This window comes from Gadus macrocephalus, chromosome 8 (assembly GCF_031168955.1).
Source record: "Gadus macrocephalus chromosome 8, ASM3116895v1".
In the NCBI taxonomy this organism is placed as follows: Eukaryota; Metazoa; Chordata; class Actinopteri; order Gadiformes; family Gadidae; genus Gadus; species Gadus macrocephalus.
Genome location: NC_082389.1, coordinates 19445989 through 19466218, shown reverse-complemented (window position 1 = coordinate 19466218; position 20230 = coordinate 19445989). Strand labels below are relative to the sequence as shown.

General features: G+C 44.5%; 1 protein-coding gene and 1 long non-coding RNA gene across 2 annotated transcripts; one reads left to right on the top strand and one right to left on the bottom strand.

Annotated features, from left to right (window-relative positions):
- Positions 1-5868: 5868 nt before the first annotated feature.
- LOC132463544 (uncharacterized) lies at positions 5869-12409 on the top strand. The gene is made up of 2 exons (XM_060059812.1): positions 5869-6209; positions 11011-12409. Exons 1-2 carry the CDS (start codon positions 5914-5916, stop codon positions 11891-11893), a joined length of 1179 nt encoding a protein of 392 aa, XP_059915795.1. The 5' UTR covers positions 5869-5913; the 3' UTR covers positions 11894-12409.
- A 56-nt stretch (positions 12410-12465) lies between these two features.
- On the bottom strand, positions 12466-13366 carry LOC132463545 (uncharacterized). Its single transcript, XR_009527048.1, has 2 exons — positions 13101-13366; positions 12466-12930 (listed from the first exon to the last, which is right to left on the bottom strand). It is a non-coding gene; the product is annotated as an uncharacterized LOC132463545 (long non-coding RNA).
- Positions 13367-20230: the final 6864 nt, after the last annotated feature.

The window sequence follows — 20230 nt, the reverse complement described above, 5'->3', positions numbered from 1 at the left end:
GGACTTTAATCCCACCCGAGGGACCCTAACCCCCTTAAGACATAGTTGGGGACTCTAACCCCCTTACCACCGAAATTATTTAATACCTAAACAAAGAAGGGGACTCTAACCCCCCTTTAAGACATAGGTGGGGACTTTAATCCCACCCGAGGGACCCTAACCCCCTTAAGACATAGTTGGGGACTCTAACCCCCTTACCACCGAAATTATTTAATACCTAAACAAAGAAGGGGACTCTAACCCCCCTTTAAGACATAGGTGGGGACTTTAATCCCACCCGAGGGACCCTAACCCCCTTAAGACATAGTTGGGGACTCTAACCCCCTTACCACCGAAATTATTTAATACCTAAACAAAGAAGGGGACTCTAACCCCCCTTTAAGACATAGGTGTCTCCATTACACATCCATTACGTGGCCATCGATAGTCTTGTATCACTATGCCCGATTCTTATAGGCCCTATGGTCTCGAGGGTATTCTTTCACCATGCAACGAGCCGATATTCGATGTGTCACGCGTTCAGGGTCAATCGGGTTTATGGGGAAATGCTGGGATACAGTCCTATTCGTCCCCACGAGATATCCCGTAGCGAACCGCTCTCACAGTCTCACCTCCTAATGATTCCTATATAACTATGCAGAGTTTGGATTTTATCAACAGGTTCTGCCTACCTTTTGTTGGGCGTGCACGAGGTGAGACTGCAGGAATCGGTCCGGTGCTCCGGGGTCCCGAGGTCGTGCCGCTCTCCGTCTCTCGTTTCCCAGTTGCGTGTTCAATTCAGAAAAAATCACGTCGTGGGTCACCAAATTGTTGGGAAAAAACGGTCTGTCTAGCTACTGGACCAGATAAAATGAGACGGAGAGGTAATAAAGTCTATCGGCACGAGGACCTTGGATTTATTAAGTAAAGTGGCAACGGTTATACAGAGTCATAAAGCGTGAGAAATCGAATATGTCTAAGTCCCTAATCAGCGCTGATGGTTCGTCTGGAGCTTCGCCTCCGTGGAAGGTCTGCTTCAGAAGAAGAAGGTGAAGAGTCCCTGTGTGATGCAGTCTTATGCTGTATCCTCCTCTCGATGAGGTGTGTGCGTTTGAGGTGTGTGCGGTTCTGTGTGTTTTGGCTCCCAGGCCCTGAGAGAGCTTCGTAACGGGGAGAGTTCCTCGTGTCTCTGGTGTGATAAATTAAAACGGGGGAGTGCCCCCCCCGAAGTGTCTCGTGTGTGATAATTTAATGTGGCTCTCAGGCCCCTAGTATCTGCATGTGTTCCTTCTAGTGGGGGAGAGCTTCGAGGTGTCTCCTGTGTGATAAATTAATGTGGCTCTCCCGTTCTGGAGATGATACTGGTGCATTGTCTGGGTGTCCACCATCTGCCTGCCTGGGAGATGGGGCCTTCAGCTCCGGCCTTGACCTGACTATATATTATCATGTTTGTGTTGTTGGGTTAGAGCAAGAGTTGACTATATTATAATGTGTCCATGTGATGTGCTCATCAGGCTAGGGTAGGAGTTAGCTATATTTATAATGTACATGTGATGTACTCAGCAGGTTATTTTTCCCAACATTAGCTACTTCAACTCTGTCTTCCCAAGGAACTGTAAGTTCAATAAAATAAACAATCTTCTCTAAGTCTGACCACAATAGCATATCTGGTCTTAGCCGAGTGCTAACAATGTGTGGAGGCACAACAACCTGCTGAATAAGATCCGCCTTCAATTCCCAGGCTCCTCCATTACTTAGCTGCCCGACTCTGTGCCTGCCTCTAAATGGTCTAGCCTTTTCCCCCTGATGCACAAAGTTAATTTGCCTACCCTCTTTACTAGCGGCTGATGAATTAGCTTCTCCCCGTTTATCATCAACAGCCTCTGCCAAACATTTCAATACCTGGTTGTGACGCCACGTATACCGCCCATGGGAGAGACTTACCTTGCACCCTGATAGGATATGGCGGAGGCTGCATACACAGGAACATAGTGTGCATGTCTCATCCTCACCATACCACTGATTTAAGTTCTGGGGAGATGGGAGCACATCATAAGTGGCACCTATCATAAATCTGATCCTGCTAGCCTCCATGCTCCATAGATCTCTCCACTTTATCTTCTTCTTCTCCACTCCCTGCCAATTCACCCACTGCCCTTGTTTTGCCTGTGACACTGCCTTAGTACATCTTACAATCTCCTCCTGCCTATGTATTTCCTCCACTACCATTTTTCTCCTTTCCCCTGCAGAAGCCTTACCCCACGAGGGTTTACCTACGTCCCTCCCTAAGCCCCCCCGCCCGTGCTGAACATGGCCCATAATATCTCTATGTCTAAGTGCCGATTGAGCTTGCTGGACCGCTTGTTTTGGTTTCCATTTCCTCCCTGCGTTAACTGTGGGTGCAACCCTCCTCACCACTGGGTCCTTGGACTGAGTAAGAGTCATCTCCAGTCTAACCTTAGCACATTTAAATTCTTCTGTCAGATTAGATATGGGCAACTCTACAATGCCCTTCCCATACAAGGCCACGCTGCTTAGGCAGCGTGGGACTCCGAGCCACTTTCTGACAAAAGAGTTGATCATTTTTTCCATCCTTTCTACCTTTGACAGAGGAACTTCATACACTGTCAATGGCCACATTAGCCGAGGCAATAAACCAAACTGCAGACACCACAACTTAAGCTTACCTGGCAGCCCTGACTTGTCTATCTTTGCAATACCTTGTCTAGTTTCCTGTCTCAATTCTTCAACCTGTGCCTTATCACTAAGGCTTGCATCATACCACCTTCCCAGACTCTTCACTGGCTTCTCCAGAACTGTAGGCATCACCTCTTCATTTATAGCAAACTTCTTATCAACTACCTTTCCTTTAACAATTGAGAGACTCCTAGACTTACTTGGCTTCACCTTCATTCTAGCCCATTGCAGATTGCTATTTAGCTTATCCAGCAACCTGCGGGTGCACGGAGCGGTTGACGTCATCCATAAAAGCCCTAATTGGGGGGAGACGTGGCCCTCCCTGAAACTTCTCCCCACCAACTACCCACTTAGAGGCCCTTATAATAACCTCCATCGCCATTGTAAAGGCGAGTGGGGAGATTGTACATCCCGCCATAATTCCTATCTCGAGCTGTTGCCACCCTGTGGTGTACTCTGCCGTATTAAAACAAAGTTGAATATCCAGAAAATAAGCTTTAACTAGGCTTTTAATGCTACCTGGGATTCTGAAGTAGTCAAAGGCCTCCCATAACAGACTATGTGGTACTGACCCGAAGGCATTAGCCAAATCCAAAAACACAACGTGCAGGTCCCTCCTCTCACGCTTCGCTAACTGAATTTGGTGCCAAATCATACTGGTATGCTCTAGGCAACCTGAGAAACCAGGGATTCCAGCTTTCTGGACCGTGGTATCAATTAGTCCATTATTTTCAAGATAACTAGTCAATCTCCGAGCCACAACACTGAAGAAGACCTTCCCTTCAACATTCAGTAGACTAATTGGTCTAAACTGATTAATCTCAACTGAGTCCCTCTCTTTGGGAATAAATATTCCCCCAGCCCTACGCCACGCCTTGGGAATACTGTGCTTTTTCCAAACTATTCTCATTAACTTCCATAGGAATCTTAACACATCCGGCGCGCTCTTATACAATCGGTAGGGCACTCCATTAGGTCCCGGGGCTGAAGAGGACTTTGCACGTTTTATTACATCTTGCACCTCTTTCCACCTTGGTGGGCTATCGTCACACTGACTACTTAATTCACCAATAGGTGGGATATCTGCTGGAAGCACCATCTCTCTGAACCTCTCCCTATCTTTGTGCACTCCCTCTAAGTACTCCTCAAGCTTCTGCTTAGGTTCCATAAGACAACCACTCTTCTGCCTATCAAATAATGACTTAACAAATTTAAATGGATCTTTATAAAATGCTACTCTAGCTCGCGATTTCTTCTTCCTATTTTTCCTAATATTTTCTGCTCTTCTTAGCACTGCCAACCGCTCCCTCACAGCTGCCTGTAGACAATCAATACCTTCCTTCTCGTTATCTGTAGCTTTTCTCCACTGCTTCTTAAGCTGCCTCCTCTCCTGGATGAGTCTATCTATCTCTTGCTGGCGCCTAGACTTGACTACCTCATGTTGCCATTTCGTCCTTTTCTCAACAATCCCAAATCTTTCTTTACCGTAACTGTAGATAATGTCCCCCATTTTCTCTAATTTGCTTTCAGCCGTCCCTTTAAGCCGTCCCAGAATGCTAACCAGATCGCTATTAACAACTTCCCAAGTCCTACCTTCTGCTGCGCCTGGCCACCTAACCCCAGGCTTATGGCCGCTCATCTTTTCCCTCCTTGGTTGGCTGGCCTCCCTTTCGGCCTCAGTGCTTGACTCTACCACAACATCAGGGGTGCTGATGTCCTGCGAACTGTGGGTTACTTCCTGTCGCTGGACTTCAACCGACTGACTCAATACACTTCTTAAGAAGTAGCTATCAATGCGGGTTCCCTGTGTTCCCTCTACCAAGCACTTCATTCTACCTTGATGGATTCTTAGGCCCCTCATAGTAGTAACCTTCTGCCAGCCACACACACACACCTGCAGCTTCTTCTCAGTTAAATTTGAACTAACGGCTTCCATCGATATGCCCTCCTTACTCATAGTCAAATTCGTTCCAGGGTCATTACCTGTGTCCATCATAGGTGAGTCATCTTCCGCCCCTGCTCTCGCTGACTCTAGGGGTATTTTTCCATTATATCGTTATTAATATATAGATGCAGGAAGAAGTACTTTAAACCAGCCTTTATTAATTATAATTGCAGGGATGGGGTTTGGGGCTGGGTCTGTGGGACTGTTTCTGGGGGATGAGTCTGAGGGAAGAACAGAAGACAAGGGTAAGGAGAATGCAGGAAAAAAAAGGTATTTAAAATAAAAAGTGGCTGTCAAACAAACAAATTACGTACACAATGCACCACTAGAGAATCTCATCTTCCTTCTCGTCACAGTCCATCTGCATTGAGTTTGTGCAGCTCACTCCCCTGCAGTGTCCACAGGCTGGGGTGGACTCTATATTGTTCTTCTTACAACTGCGTTTCAGGGTGCTGCAGTCAAACTTGCAGCTGCACCGTATGAGCTTCTCAGGAGCAGGAGGTAGGGTTGTCTTAATCGGCACAAATCTCTCACCACATTTGTGCCATCCCCACTCCATAGGACAAAGTCAATCTGCAAGATAAAATATACTTACTTTATGAACCCCCATGCAGGAGATATTGATATTGTCACAGCAGCAATGATACAACAAGATACAAAATGACACAATAAACATAGAACTAGAATCAGAGTTTCAGTAAAATTTAAATGTACCAGATGATCCCTTCCATTCTTGTACTTGTACACTCGCAGGCTGTGGTACTTTGCTGCTCCTGATGTTGGTGGTAAGACATGTGGCTGAATGTAAGTAGAACTGGATACCACCTTCTCACAGAACCGATGATATCGGAGGGAATCCAGGGTGTCTGTGGATCTTCCATTGTAGAGAATCACCATGTCACCAATTGTCTCTCCTGCTTCTGCTACTTCATCCTTAGAAGCTAAATGTTCATAGAACACCTTGGCTTGCTCTCGAAACATGTCACTTTCAATGAATTTCTTGAGAGATGCTCCCTTGCCGATCCCATGAAGGCGAGATGTAATGTCACATCCAAGAACTGCATGTAAGAACAAGATATGCTTACAAATGCCTGGGCTGAGCCGTTCTTTTGTAGCCTCTATGTTCCACATGTAATGGTACGGCCACACCGAACGCGTTACTTGCGTTGGATATCGCGAGTAACGCGCCTAACCTGACGCTTCATCATTGTGTGATGGTTCAACGTGTCCAACGCAGCTAGATGAGCCCGCCCATTTTCTCCCGCTCCTTCTCTTTCCAAAGCTCCACAAACATGAAGGTCACCACCATCGCTGCGCTGTATGTCTTGTGGAAGTTGGAAGAGAGAAATAAACTCAAACGACGTCGTGGTTGGGTGCATGAGATCATCCGTAGGCGCTCAGAGCTGGGTGAGTTTCACCACCTCCTCCTGGAACTCCGCCTGGATGACGGCCGGTTCCAGCGGTATTTTCGCTTGACTGTCGCCATGTTCGATGACCTGCTAGCCCGGGTTGGTGCCAGGATCTCCCGTCAGGACACCAACTACAGGCGCTCCATATCAGCGGCGGAGCGCCTGTCCATCTGTCTACGGTAAGTTGCGGTTTCATAGGCTAATTACTCTATCAAAATCAGCACATTCTGTAGTCAAATACTATCGGAAAGTGCATACATCTATTTCCAATGCGCTGTTTATATTTGAGTAGTGACCCATTTATTCAAGCATCGTGCACTAGGCTCACCCGTAGCATAGGCCATTGTGACATGACAATATTCATTGAGTTAAATTCAACACAAGGCAAACGAAAGCGTGCTGACATGAAATGGTGATATGAGTTGCTTTCCCCATTGCACCTACCTGCTATTCATTTTTCATATCAATGCTCCACCCAGTGTTTCAACCTAAACGCAAATCTTCATCCATGCATGTCACCAGAGTTTTATACAAACAAAATAAAGAAATGCATCATGGCTCAACATATTCATTCAAAGCAACATAGCTAGGCTTTGTGACTTCGCCAGAAAGATGTGTCGGCATCGATTAATTCTCTCTGGCCCTCTACCCGATAAGGGTAATGATGAGCGTTATAGTAGATTATTGTCTCTAAATCGCTGGTGTGCCCTATATAGCTCAGAGCAGGGCTTTGGTTTCATAGAGAACTGGCCCTCCCTGTGGGGTCGCCCTGGTGTGCTCATGAGAGACGGCCTACACCCTACTGGGTTAGGCGCCTCAATTATGTCAAAAAACATAGATAGATGTCTTAGTCAGGCGTGACTCATCCACTCACAGCACGCTGGGCTGCAGGAGTTTAGCAAACCTGCTAGCAACATGATAGTTTACGTTGCAGAGTCTAGAACAGCAGATGGGTTAGCTGAACCAGTATCTATTGCACCAATTGTTTCAGAGCTGAGTGTTAACCGGACTCCCTCTGAAACTAACGCTGTACCTATATGTACGGTGGTGCGGCCTCGCGCTGTCTCGAGGTGTAAAACCCGCAGGCGAGGGCCGCGACCAGTATGTCCAACTCCGGCGATCCCACTGATCGCCTCAGAGCTGAGAGTTAACCAGACTCCCTCTGAAAATAAAGTTGTACCTATATGTACGGTGGTGCGGCCTCGCGCTGTCTCGAGGTGTAAAACCCGCAGGCGAGGGCCGCGACCAGTATGTCCAACTCTGGCGATCTCACTGATCGCCTCAGAGCTGAGTGTTAACCAGACTCCCTCTGAAAATAACGCTGTACCTATATGTACGGTGGTGCGGCCTCGCACTGTGTCGAGGTGTAAAACACGCAGACGAGTGCCGCAACCAGTATGTCGAAACCGCGGCATCCCCTTGACCGCTTCAGAGCTGAGTGTTAACCGGATTCCCTCTGAAAATAATAAAAAGGAAGCACTCAGAATAGGGTTCATGAACATAAGGTCATAAGGTCATGAACCCTCATCGAAGGCGCTCTTGGTCCATGATCTAATTATTGATAAAAAGATCGACATACTGGGGCTTTGTGAAACCTGGTTAAAACCAGATGAGTTTCTAGCCCTAAACGAAGCTACTCCATCCCATTACGTTAGCACCCAAGTATCTAGAGAAGTTAAGAAAGGTGGTGGAGTAGCCCTGATATCTAATTCTAAGCTTAATTTAAAGCCAAAGAATAGATATATTTTCAGATCCTTTGAGGTGCTAGCGCTCTGCACCTCAGCTCCCCGAGAAGCGAAATGAGTTCCAGACTCTTTTGTTTTAGCTGTAGTATACCGTCCCCCAGGACCGTATTCAGTTTTTGTTGATGAGTTTTCTGACTTTGCAGCTGACCAGCTACATACTCAGACAATATTTTGCTGATTGGGGATTTCAACATTCACATGAATAACCTGTCTGATGCCCTCACAAGGGCTTTTCTGTCCATTACAGATACACTTGGCTTCAAACAGCTCGTCCAGCAAACAACCCACATCGGTGGAAACACGCTGGATCTCGTTCTGACCCGCGGTGTAGACATTTCACAGCTAGTGGTCTCTTCCTACACCTCAGCTTTATCAGACCACTTTTTGCTCACTTTCCAGGTGGTGGTATCCTGCCCCTGCGACGATCAGCAAGCTACTTTCAGCTGTCGCCGCATCACACCTGCAACCATTACAGCTATGGCAGATAAGTTATCTGGTACACTTGCACCTCTCTGTAACTATAGTGGTTCTGTGGAGTGCCTTACTGATGACCTCAACATTGCCTTGTCTGTTGCCATTGATTCAGTTGCTCCGAACGTAACTAAAAAAGGAACATTGAAAAAACCAGCCCCCTGGTTTAATGCAGAAACGCGCATTTTGAAGCGAAACTGCAGGATCCTTGAACGCAAATGGCGCTCGACTAAACTTGAGGTCTTTCATCTTGCATGGCATAACAGTCTGCTCACCTATAAGGGTGCGCTGACTATTGCCAGGAACGCCTACTTTTCTAGTATCATTAATTTGAATAGAAACAATCCTAAGTTTCTTTTTGACACGGTGAGGAGTCTCACTCAGAAACAGAATCAGACCGTAGGCTCCTCGATCGTGGCAGGTGAATTCATGGATTTCTTTGAGAATAAGATTCAATCAATTAGAGAGGAAATTTATGCTTGCCGTGCGGCTAATCCTACACATCCTGTGGGGCAGGATGGGGTTCTGCCAAGTAGGATGGTGAACTCTGACGCAACTCTTTTGGAGTTTAACGCAATTTCTTTGGTGGAACTTGAAAGGGTGATAAAGGCCTCAAAGCCAACAACTTGTATGTTGGATCCTCTCCCTTCCAGGGTTCTTAAGGAACTTCTTCCCACAGTGGGGCCTGTAATCCTCTCGCTTATGAATCTTTAGTTTTCAACAGGAATTGTTCCCTCCAATTTCAAGGCTGCGGTGTTAAAACCGCTACTCAAAAAGCCTGGCCTAGATCCTGAATTAGTCAGGAACTATCGGCCTATATCGAATCTGCCCTTCCTGTCCAAGGTACAGGAAAGGATTGTAGCAAAGCAAATCGTTGATTATCTGACGAGGAATAATCTCTTCGAACCTTTCCAGTCGGGGTTCAGGAATTTCCACTCAACTGAAACTGCTATTACAAGAGTTGTAAATGACATCCTTTTAGCTTTGGATAAAAATACAAGCACAATGCTTGTGCTGTTGGATCTGAGCGCTGCGTTTGATACGATCGACCACAGCACTCTTCTTCACCGTCTTGAACACTATGTTGGTTTCGGGGGTACGGCTCTTGGTTGGCTTGAATCGTACCTCACAGATAGAACCCAATTTGTGCTTCATGAGGGTGCAGAATCAAAGCACTGTAAATTGCGCTTTGGCGTGCCACAAGGGTCGGTTCTTGGTCCATTACTTTTTGCAATTTATATGCTTCCCCTGGGCGACGTTATCCGCAGCTTCGGAATTAGTTTCCATTGCTATGCGGATGACACCCAGCTCTACATTCCTGTAGATTCCGGGGACTCGGCCCAGATTCAAAGGGTTGAGTCCTGTCTGGCTACTGTGAAGGGCTGGATGTCACAAAACTTCCTACAGCTTAATACTGGGAAGACAGAGCTGATGATTATCGGCTCGAAGCGGGACCGGGAAGAGTTTGAGGATGTCTCTCTGTGGTTGGATGGCTTCGCCATCCCATAGAGTGCATCCGTCAAAAATCTTGGTGTCCTGTTTGACCCTCAATTATGCTTTGACCAACATATAAGAAGTATAACTAGAATTGCCTTTTTCCATCTGAGAAACATTGCAAGAATCAGACCAATTTTATCTGCAGTGGATGCAGAGACACTGATTCATGCATTTGTTTCGTCAAGACTGGACTATTGCAATGCACTGTTCTCGGGATTACCGAACTCTACCACAAAAAGTCTACAGCTGGTACATAATGCGGCAGCTAGACTGCTGACCAGAACGAGAAAGTTTGATCATATTACACCTATTCTCGCCTCTCTACACTGGCTACCAATAACTTTCAGATCAGACTTTAAGGTGCTATTGCTAACCTATAAAGCCTTGCATGGATTATCTCCATCGTACCTGAAGGACCTGATCATTCCTTATAGTCCTTCTCGGTCCCTCCGGTCTTCGGGAGCCGGCCTTCTTTCACTGCCGAAGGTTAAAAAGAAATCGGCTGGACCGAGAGCGTTTGCCTATCGAGCCCCCTTCCTATGGAATAGGCTGCCATCAGCGATCAGGGAAGCTGACTCTGTGGAGCTATTCAAAGGAAAGCTCAAAACGCACCTCTACAATCTTGCATTTGGAGTGTGAAAACAACAGATGCGAAGTGAAGACTACTCTGTTTGCTTGTGCTTTTCTTATTACATTATACATTCCCACTATGTACTTTTCCGTTCTAATTCACTATTCTGTCTGTTCTAGCGTGTTGCGGGTACTGGACTGGATGCCTGGACTCTCCTCATGGATAACCGGCCAGAAATCCCATCACCATTTTAATATGATGTACATGTATTTACCTGTATGTCAATTGTGGCACCCATTGCACTCCTGACCATCCCTGGAAGAAGGGATCCCCTACACTGCGTTTCTTCTCAAGATTTCTTCCTTGCTGATTCAAGGGAGTTTTTTCTTGCCCGTGTGGGGGCATGGGTAAAGGGGGGTGTCACAAATATTTGGCCTGTTAAGCCCTTTGATACTGTAATGGTGATTAAGGGCTACACAAATAAAATTGAATTGAATTGAAAATTGAATATTATACTATGTGAGTAAATTCCACATAGACCTCCTTGTCATGCTTTTGTAAGTAAAATAAGCTGATGCAAATCCACTGTAAACACTAGTCAAGACATTTACCTGTGCAGTGAGATAATTGGCCTACAGATTGGGTATACAACTGAAATTCTCAGTAAGGCTACAATAAATTATTATTGTGTTGCAGATTCCTGGCTAGTGGTGATTCGTTTCGAACGATCGCCAACAGCTTTCAGGTCGGGGCCTCCACCGTGGCTTCCGTCATTTCGGATGTGGTCACGGCTATTTGGGACTGCCTGGTCGAGGAGTGCATGGCTGTGCCCACTGCCGAGGAGTGGAGAGTGGTTGCAGAGCGGTGGAACTTCCCTCTCTGCTGTGGTGCCATCGATGGGAAGCATGTAGTTCTGAAGGCCCCTGCGAACTCCGGCTCGCAGTTCTTCAACTACGAGGGAACGTTTTCCATCATTCTCTTGGCAGTTGTAGACGCAGACTACTGCTTCCGGGTCATCGATGTGGGGGGCTACGGGAGAACCAGTGATGGAGGAATTCTGGCCAACTCTGCGTTTGGTCAGGCCCTCCACGCTGGCAATCTCAAGCTCCCTGCTTACAGAGCACTGCCGGGGGCTGAGCACAGAGGACCCCTGCCTCATGTGTTTGTAGCGGCCGAGGCCTTTCCGCTACGGACCAACCTCATGAGACCATTCCCCGGACGCGTCCTCCCACCAGAGCGGTGCGTCTTTAACTACCGTCTGTCCCGGGCTCGGTTGGTGGTGGAGGACGCATTTGGCATCCTCTCCTCTCAGTGGTGGATCTACCGGAGGGTCATCGAGGTCCATCCTGAGCTGGCAGAGAGATGCATCAAGGCCACCTGTGTGCTCCACAATTTCCTCTGCAGAACAGCACCAACAGCAGCAGTGAGGGAGTGCATCCCGGGTGGTGCGGTGGAGCCTCTGCCAATGCTGGGGAGAGTGGCTGCAAACAACGCCGGGAGAGAGGTCATTCGGATCCGCGAGTCCTTCACCTCCTACTTCTCTGAAGAAGGAACCGTCTCGTGGCAGGACGACATCTAGTGCAGTGCACAAGCAACCTTGTGCACTGCACTAGATGTAAGTATTTGTGTCCGTGCTTGCTAGATCTTAAAATCATATATTGAGACAAGAGTTAATACTTTTATCTTATTGCTTTTCCTAACTGATGGCATTTGGTGTACTATTCAATTATTTTATCTTGTTTTATTATTTTATCTGTTTTTTACATGTTTTGGATCTTATTTTATTGTATTGCATCTTGTAATATGTTGTATCACATGATTCTTATTTTCTTTGATTATCTGTTAATGTTAAGCACTTTCTTACTTTGTTTTGAAAGGTGCTGCAAACAACGCCGGGAGAGAGGCCATTCGGATCCGTGAGACCTTCACCTCCTACTTCTCAGAAGAAGGAACCGTCTCGTGGCAGGACGACATCTAGTGCAGTGCACAAGCAACCCCAAAACGGCTCTTTTAAGAGCCACCCACACAAAACAAAAGCAGCAATTCCTTCATTATTATTAAATTGTTATTAAAATTGTTATATTAAGTAGCAAAATGTATGTGTATTTGTGTCCGTGCATGCTAGATCTTAAAATCATATATTGAGAGAAGAGTTCTTAAAAATATTTTATTCACAAAACGACTAACAAAACAACATAGAACAATATATTATAAATATAAAACAGAACACAAGAACAAGAACATTAACATCTGCGTAAAAAAGAAGCCGTTTGTGAGAAAGGATTTACCTAACTAACAAACAGCTTCTTTTTTAGTCACAGCAGCCCAGTTCTTTCCCTAGAGAGATTGTCACCACCACTCTAGCTAATAAGCAGGAGCATAATTAGACAGGTTCCAAATTAAGGGTGAATTGGGTGGCGTCAAATATGACTTTGTGAATTTGGAATTTCACATACTCCTTTGTGGCTGGTGGCAATCTCTTCAGGGAAGGAAGTAGGCCGTTCAAAAACTGTGCGTCTGCACACAACTGTCCATCCCTCTGCAGGGCCTGGAGGATGGCCTCCTGTATCTGGGTGTTCCCATCTGGTACCCCACTGGTTCTCTTCCTCTTCATCCCTGTATGAAATGTAAAACACCATCTTTTGTAAGTTAGTGCAATACTACCTTCACAAGTGAAAAGCCAAAACGTTATCCATACACCTGTTTAACCTGCATGTGTGGTTGGTTGGAAGTGTCAATAGTTGAACTCCTGAAATTAAAGCTATACAACTTTGTCCTGTACATACCGCTCGGTGGTCTTGGGGCAGGGCCAGCGGAAGGGACAGGGGCAGGAGTAGCAGCAGCAGCAGGAACATCGTCAGGGTCTGATTCATTCCCTGACAGCTGATCTGTTATTGAGAAAGAAGTCTTTTTTTTTTTTGGCTTGGGAGATATACGAGTGTTCTATATTACAGCACATTAAAGATAGAGACAGAATCGTGCAGCACTATAAACCTTTTCTCAATACAGCATGTGGCCATAATGCAGAAGCTGTATACGTGTCTTCACTTCAACAAACTGTTAAGTATTTTAAGAAGCTGCATTACCCTCACATAGCCACAAGGGGAGCAAGACCTTATTGAAGGCTGCTCCCTCCACAGAAGGCAGCACCTTTAGATAGGTGAAGAAGCCGAAGCCATTACGTCACCCCGGCCACGCCCACTGCATAGGCCACGCCCACTTGACGTCCTCTATCGGAGGACGTCAAGGGAAGAGCCAGAGATCAATAGGTAGACGGCAGAGAGCCACCCCCGGGGGCTTGAAGTAGATCACGGTATTTTCCTCTCCACGCGTTAGATACAATTCCCTCCCTTAAGCTTCATAGTTACCATACCGAAACATGCCTACTTAATAACAAATAAAGCGAGTTAAAAGTAACCCGGGATTGGACTATTTTCTTCAAAGAATACTGCAACAACACGTGGAACGCTCCGTTCACTTGCATGGGTAGTAGTCCGGTGACTCGTCAACCCCAGCGTCTTCGGTTGCTAAGCGACGTCAACGTCTTTGGCGGACTATTTCACTGCGGACTATTACACTACGAATGCTGGTAACGAATAAATTGTAAAAAGACACCATGTGAAGTTTTATTTATATCCTAGTTGCTACCACTATTTCCCCATTAATGGTATAATATAGCAGGTCTAGAATAGGATTCAGAGGGCTTCAGTGCAATATTTGAACCGTGTGATGCTGTTGCGTTAAGTTGAACTGTTTTGTGTCTGGGGTTATTACTCTGTTCAGTTGCTCTTGTATTGTCTTCTCATTGCAGTTTTTCTATGAAGTGACACTTCTGTGGATTTGCCAGCGCCAGTCAAGAGTTTGCTGAGGCACCATTGACTAAGGCACAAAAGAAGAGCTCATTTGCCCTATGTATACAGTAACTGTGTATGTACCTTCAAAACATCAAGTGCCTTAAAGTCACACCTAACTAGATCCCATCCCCAAACGGCCGAAAGACAAGAGAAATTGACATTTTTTTGCGACTTGTGTGAATTTAGAGAAATCTGTACAGAGTCTGCATTTTTCACTCATCTTGGACATCATTTAAAAAATCAAGAGACTGTATGTTGCCCCTTTTTGGGGTGTGGGTTTAAAACTAACAAATTTAAAACCTTTAGTTCACACAGAAGTAGAAAACACAAGCTACAATTACATGTGTCTAAAAGTTCTTTACAGAAAATAGGTGAAGAACTCAATGATATTCTGCATTTTTCTTCATCTCATTCTCTTCGAAGAATCAAAGAGGTGCTTACTGAACATGGTATTGAAGTAGATGCCCGCGTTGTACAAGAGATTAATGATGCAGTATTCAAAACAAATCCATTAATTTTAAGTACCGAAGGAAAAGGTGTATTGTCCACTGATCATAGGAGAAATCTTTATTTTAAGGAGCACTTTTCTTTAATTGAGCCAACCGAATATACATATAGAAGAACCCATAAAAACTCATTTGTTTATGTTTCGATCATTAGTGTTCTTGAGAAGTTGTTGAGACAGGCAGATGTTTTAGATAAGTTGGTATTTTATCAAGAAGAAACCCCAGGTCAATTCAGGTCATTTCTAGACGGCCAGTACTTCAAAGAAAATCATCTTCTGGGGGAGCAAGAAGCAAGCATTTCTATAGGACTCTACATAGATGACTTAGAAATATGTAATCCTTTGGGGACATCTAGAAAAATCCATAAGATCGGTGCTGTCTATTGGGTTTTGCTCAATTTACCAGGCAAGTTTCGTTCTACGCTCCCCTTAATTCAGCTGGCTTGTCTTGGAAAGAGTAATGATGTTAAACAGTTTGGGTATGAATCATTTCTTTATCCATTGATGAAGGACGTTGAATCTCTTGAAAGAGATGGGTTTTTTGTAGAGGTTTTAGATAAGTTTGTAAGGGGAACAATATTCTGTGTATGTGCTGATAATCTTGGTGCTCATAGCTTATCAGGTTTTCATGAATCTTTCAATGTAGAAATATTCTGCAGATTTTGTTGTATTAGCCGAAATCAAATTGCGAATGTTGAGCCAAGGGATTTTCCATTAAGAACTGTGAGGCAGCATGACACATTTGTTGAAGAGCTCAAGTCTAGTGACAAACAAAGTGTAAATGGTGTTAAATCAGCCTGTGTATTGAGCAACTTGTCATACTTTCATCCAGTCACTGGGTTCCCCCCAGATATTTTGCACGACTTTTTTGAAGGTGTTCTGAAAGCAGTTCGAAATGGTTCAATTGAAAGCGGGAACATCGGTTCAGGATGTTATCAACAATACTAACCTCACCAAGCTTGCAGAAATGGATTTCTCACTGCTCGTCAAAGGCACGCTGTGTGAGCTACTTGTCCACTACATCAAGGAAGCAGACCGGTCTCACGACAGCCTGGTCGGTAAGCTCAACAGCAGAGTGAGTGCCACATTTGATTCAAAGCTAACTACTACAATAACACAAATGTTTGATGCCAAGATCAATCAACTTGAAAAAAAGTTTGAATCAGAAATCCAAACCGCTTTTGCTAATCTCCCAACAAACTTAGCACCAACAGATCCAGGAACACCTCAAGTTGAAGAACCCCAAACCCGTTACTCGATGCTTGTGACCCATCCAGCAGGTACTGAGGATGGTAAGACCTGGGCAAACATCGTAGAAGAGGTGAGCCCACAACTGAAGGACATCCCCATTGCTAAATCCAGCATAACGAGAGACGGAAAAGGATTCCATATGGCCTTTAGCAACGAGGAATCGATGATGAAAGCCAAAGGGATAATGGAAAATAACGCCCTTGAAACCAGCACCGATGCCAAAGTCCCAGCTAAAATAGCCCCAAAACTAAAGCTACTTGATCTCGATTATGCAAAATACAGATGCGGAGAAAGCAAAGACGACAAAGATGCAGCCAGAGCTAAGCTTCACAAAGCTTTGCTAGCAAAAAACCCACAGATCTCGAATATGGTTCGTAACGAAAATATGACAGTGGAAGTTATTTTCATCAAAGAAGAGCTTGCTGGGTTAGGCTCTGCAGTCATCAAGGTGGACCCGAGAATCAGGAACCACATCATCAAAAACAAGCGAAAAGTCTTCCTTGACATGAGTGCAGTACATGCCATAGACCAGATCCACCTAACCAAATGTTTTGCATGCCAGAAGTTCGGCCACAAGAGGGGTTCCCAATTCTGCCAGTTTCACGGGCAAGAAAAGACTGTTTGCCTCTACTGTGCCAAAGAACATGAATCAAAGAACTGTTCTGTCAAGCGCGACCCACAGAAGCACAACTGCTCCAACTGTCTCAACAGCACAAACAACAGGTTAAAGAAAACTGCAGCAGGTCACACCTCTACAAGTCCTGACTGTCCCATCCATCAACGAGAAACCCAGTCAGTGGTAGCACGAACAGCTGGACTAGACCCAAAAAACTTCATCTATCAAAGGACCATGTCAACAAGAAGGCAGCGATAAACCATCTGAATATCATGTAATTCAACTGTCGTTCTATGCGGAACAAGATTCAAGATGTAACATCTCTTCTCCTTGACTCTCATATTGACATTGTTTTGTTGCAAGAGACATGGCTAAACAAGGGTGACAGCGCGATCAAGTGTGAAATTGAAGACCATGATCTGGAAATGATAAATGTCAATCGTGTACTGAGGGACAATGGTGGAGGCGTTGCGGCAATATTCAAACCTGGATTGAATATAAGACAATCACAGAACAAGAAAATGTACAAGACATTTGAATACATCTGTATTGATCTTAAGAGAAGCGGAGCAACAACTCAGTTCTTTAACATCTATCGACCACCGTACTCCCAAAAACATAAATTCACCATCAACCACTTCCTTGATGAATTTGAGTGTTTCTTGGAACAACGTGTTGCGTTGCACCGAGGAGAAACTGTCCTAACTGGTGATTTGAATATCCACATGGAACTAGCTGATGATAGATAGTCTACAGTTCGATCTAACACAGCATGTCACTGAAGCCACCCATCAAGAAGGAGGACTCATCGATCTACTCATCACTACCGACAAAGATCTACCTCGCAACGTGGGAGTGTATCATGATCAACTTGGTTCTGATCACAAACCAGTCTTCTTCCAGATACAACAAGTGCAGCGTCCAAAGTGTCAAAGATGGTAATTTCTGCTCGAAACTATAAGGAATTAGATCTTGATGCCTTCAAGAATGATGTTACTGACTCCTGTCTCTGTAATGAAGATTTGCTGTCAAGAATGGATCTTAAGGATCTTGTTGAGTGTTACAATGATAATCTTAAGCTGTTCATTGACAAGCACTGCCCTCCTGCCACCAAATCCTTTCATCAACGCCCTTATTCAAGATGGTACAACGAGAAGCTTCGGAATAAGAAGAGGAAGACACGTGCAGCAGAAAGAAAGAAAAACAAGAGTGGGTCTCTAGAAGATTTAGCCAACTACAAGAGGGAGAAAAATGGCTACAACTGGATGCAGAAAATAACAAGGAGCAACTACTATAAAGGAGAAATAGAAAACTGTGGCAATGACTACAAGGCTATCTATAAAATAGTTAACAGATTGTCTGGCAGGAAAGAAGATATGATACTCCCAAACATCGAAGACGACCTTGAAGCGGCAAACGGTTTCGGTGATTTCTTCTACAACAAAACACGTAGCATTAGAGATATCATTGAACTAGAGCGCCCTTATGTTGTACAGGACAACATTATACTTCCACCAGCACCTGTTGCTAACCCTCTTCACTCCTTTGACAGTCCCAGTTCTGACCAAGTTTGTCAACTCATCAAAGATATGAACGATAAATGCTGTGACTTGGATCCCATACCTACATGGCTTGTCAAGAAATGCAACACGGAACTATGTCCTATTTTACGAGTGAGGATCAACAAATCTCTTGGTAGCAGCCTGTTTCCAGAAAATCTAAAACAAGCTTCTGTCAAGCCAGTCATCAAGGACAAAGCCGGCGACAATGATGCCTTCAAGAACTACAGGCCTATAAGTAACACATCTTTCCTGTCAAAGTTACTGGAGAAGGCAGCCCTCAGCCAAATTAACATCTTTTTCTAATATTTAACTCGAACTATTTAACTTCTTTATATTTATTTCTTATATATTTTTAAAAAAATATATATTTTTAGCAGATCTCCTTACATTTGATGGACTGAATAGCCGTATAAAGCTGTTCCCATACAAATGTTCTGATAAGGTCAACAAGCCACAGCAAATTACAAAGGCTAGCTTTGGAACTGGGAGACTCAGTGGTAATGGACACGAAAGTTGGGCACTTTTACGTTTGCTACCTCTCATGATTGGGAACAATATACCAGAACGGGAACCATCATGGGAAATTCTGATGGACCTCAAAGAGATTGTCGAAATTGTTGTGTCTACCACGTTATCAGAGCAAATATTGCGTTACCTGGAGAGTAAAATATCTGATCATCGGCAGTTGCTCATTGACACCTTTCCTGACTTTAAGTTGCGCCCAAAACATCACTTTATCAAGCATTATGTACATCTCACACGCTGCTTTGGCCCTTTAGTGGACTTGTGGACACTTATATTTGAATCTAAGCACAGTTTTTTCAAAAAGGTGGTGCGTGATGTTCACTGTTTCAAGAATGTGCTACTGACTCTCTTCTAAACATCAACAAATGATGGCATATTTCCTCGATGGCCAGATACAGCCTCGATGGTTCAAACCAAAACTGCACATTGGTAGCATGGACAATGTCAAAATATCATCTTTAGATTAAAAAATCAGGACGGTCATTCAAAAGAAGTATCCAAGTCAAGATAGTGTGTCATTTGCCAAAGATGTGCATTTGTTCGGAACACAATATGTAAAAGGCATGATCCTGTCTGCTGGTCAATGCAGTGGCCTACCAGAGTTCTTCAAGATACTGAACATTTTGGTGGACTTAGAGAAAGTGTATTTTGTCGCTGCAAAGCTATCGTCTTGGTTCCTGGAACATTACAGGTCATACCAACTCATTGATAGTTGTTTCATGGATACAGAAATTCTGGACCCAGAAGCTTTGAATGATTACCACCAATTGGCTGCATACCAGGTTGCTGGACAATTGATGGTGACCCCAAAGGTGTGTCTGCTGCATTGAGTATAATGGTATGTATTTTGACTTTACACTGCAATGTTTTAAGTGTGTGGTTTATTCATTGCACATACTCAACATCCATTCATAATAATTATGAATGGTTGTACAGAATTCGCAATGCTGTTTTAAAATGACTCTGTCGTCGTCATGTACCAATGCAGTTTACATGCTTATGCAATATTTTTTTCTTATCTTTGTTTTCACAGGCTTTGTTACTGTTAGTCCACATAAACCCCAAGCTAATACGGAAGATTCGGCTGACCAGGGCTCCTGAATCTTTAGAGGAACTTCATGACGGACTACGGGAGAAACTTGCACTTGAGGGTGAATTCTGCATACAGTATGAAGACCCAGAGTTTGGCGATGCACTTTGCAACTTAGTAGACATCACAGAGTTGCCTTCGGAAAAGGCAGTCTTACATATTGTTTGGAGAAATGACGAGACCCCATCGACATCAAAATCTGTCTTGTCTTGTCTCGTACGATGTCGAGCTGAAACTCCGCAAGGGGAATGACCAGTTTGAAAAAACTGTAAATGGATTACATGTAACCAGAGATGTGAAAATGGAGATTCTGGACAAATTGGCACAAGCTATATTTGCTTTCAAAGCCTACCTCGATAAGTATGAATTTGATTCTGTTGCCTCTGAGCTTGTCAAACAACATCCATGCCTCAAGGAACCTGGTGCCGGCACTGGATATGCTGGCTGGACAACCAGCATGAAGTTCAAGCTTGGAAACTATAGATCTAAATTACGTCAGGCTGGATGTAATGA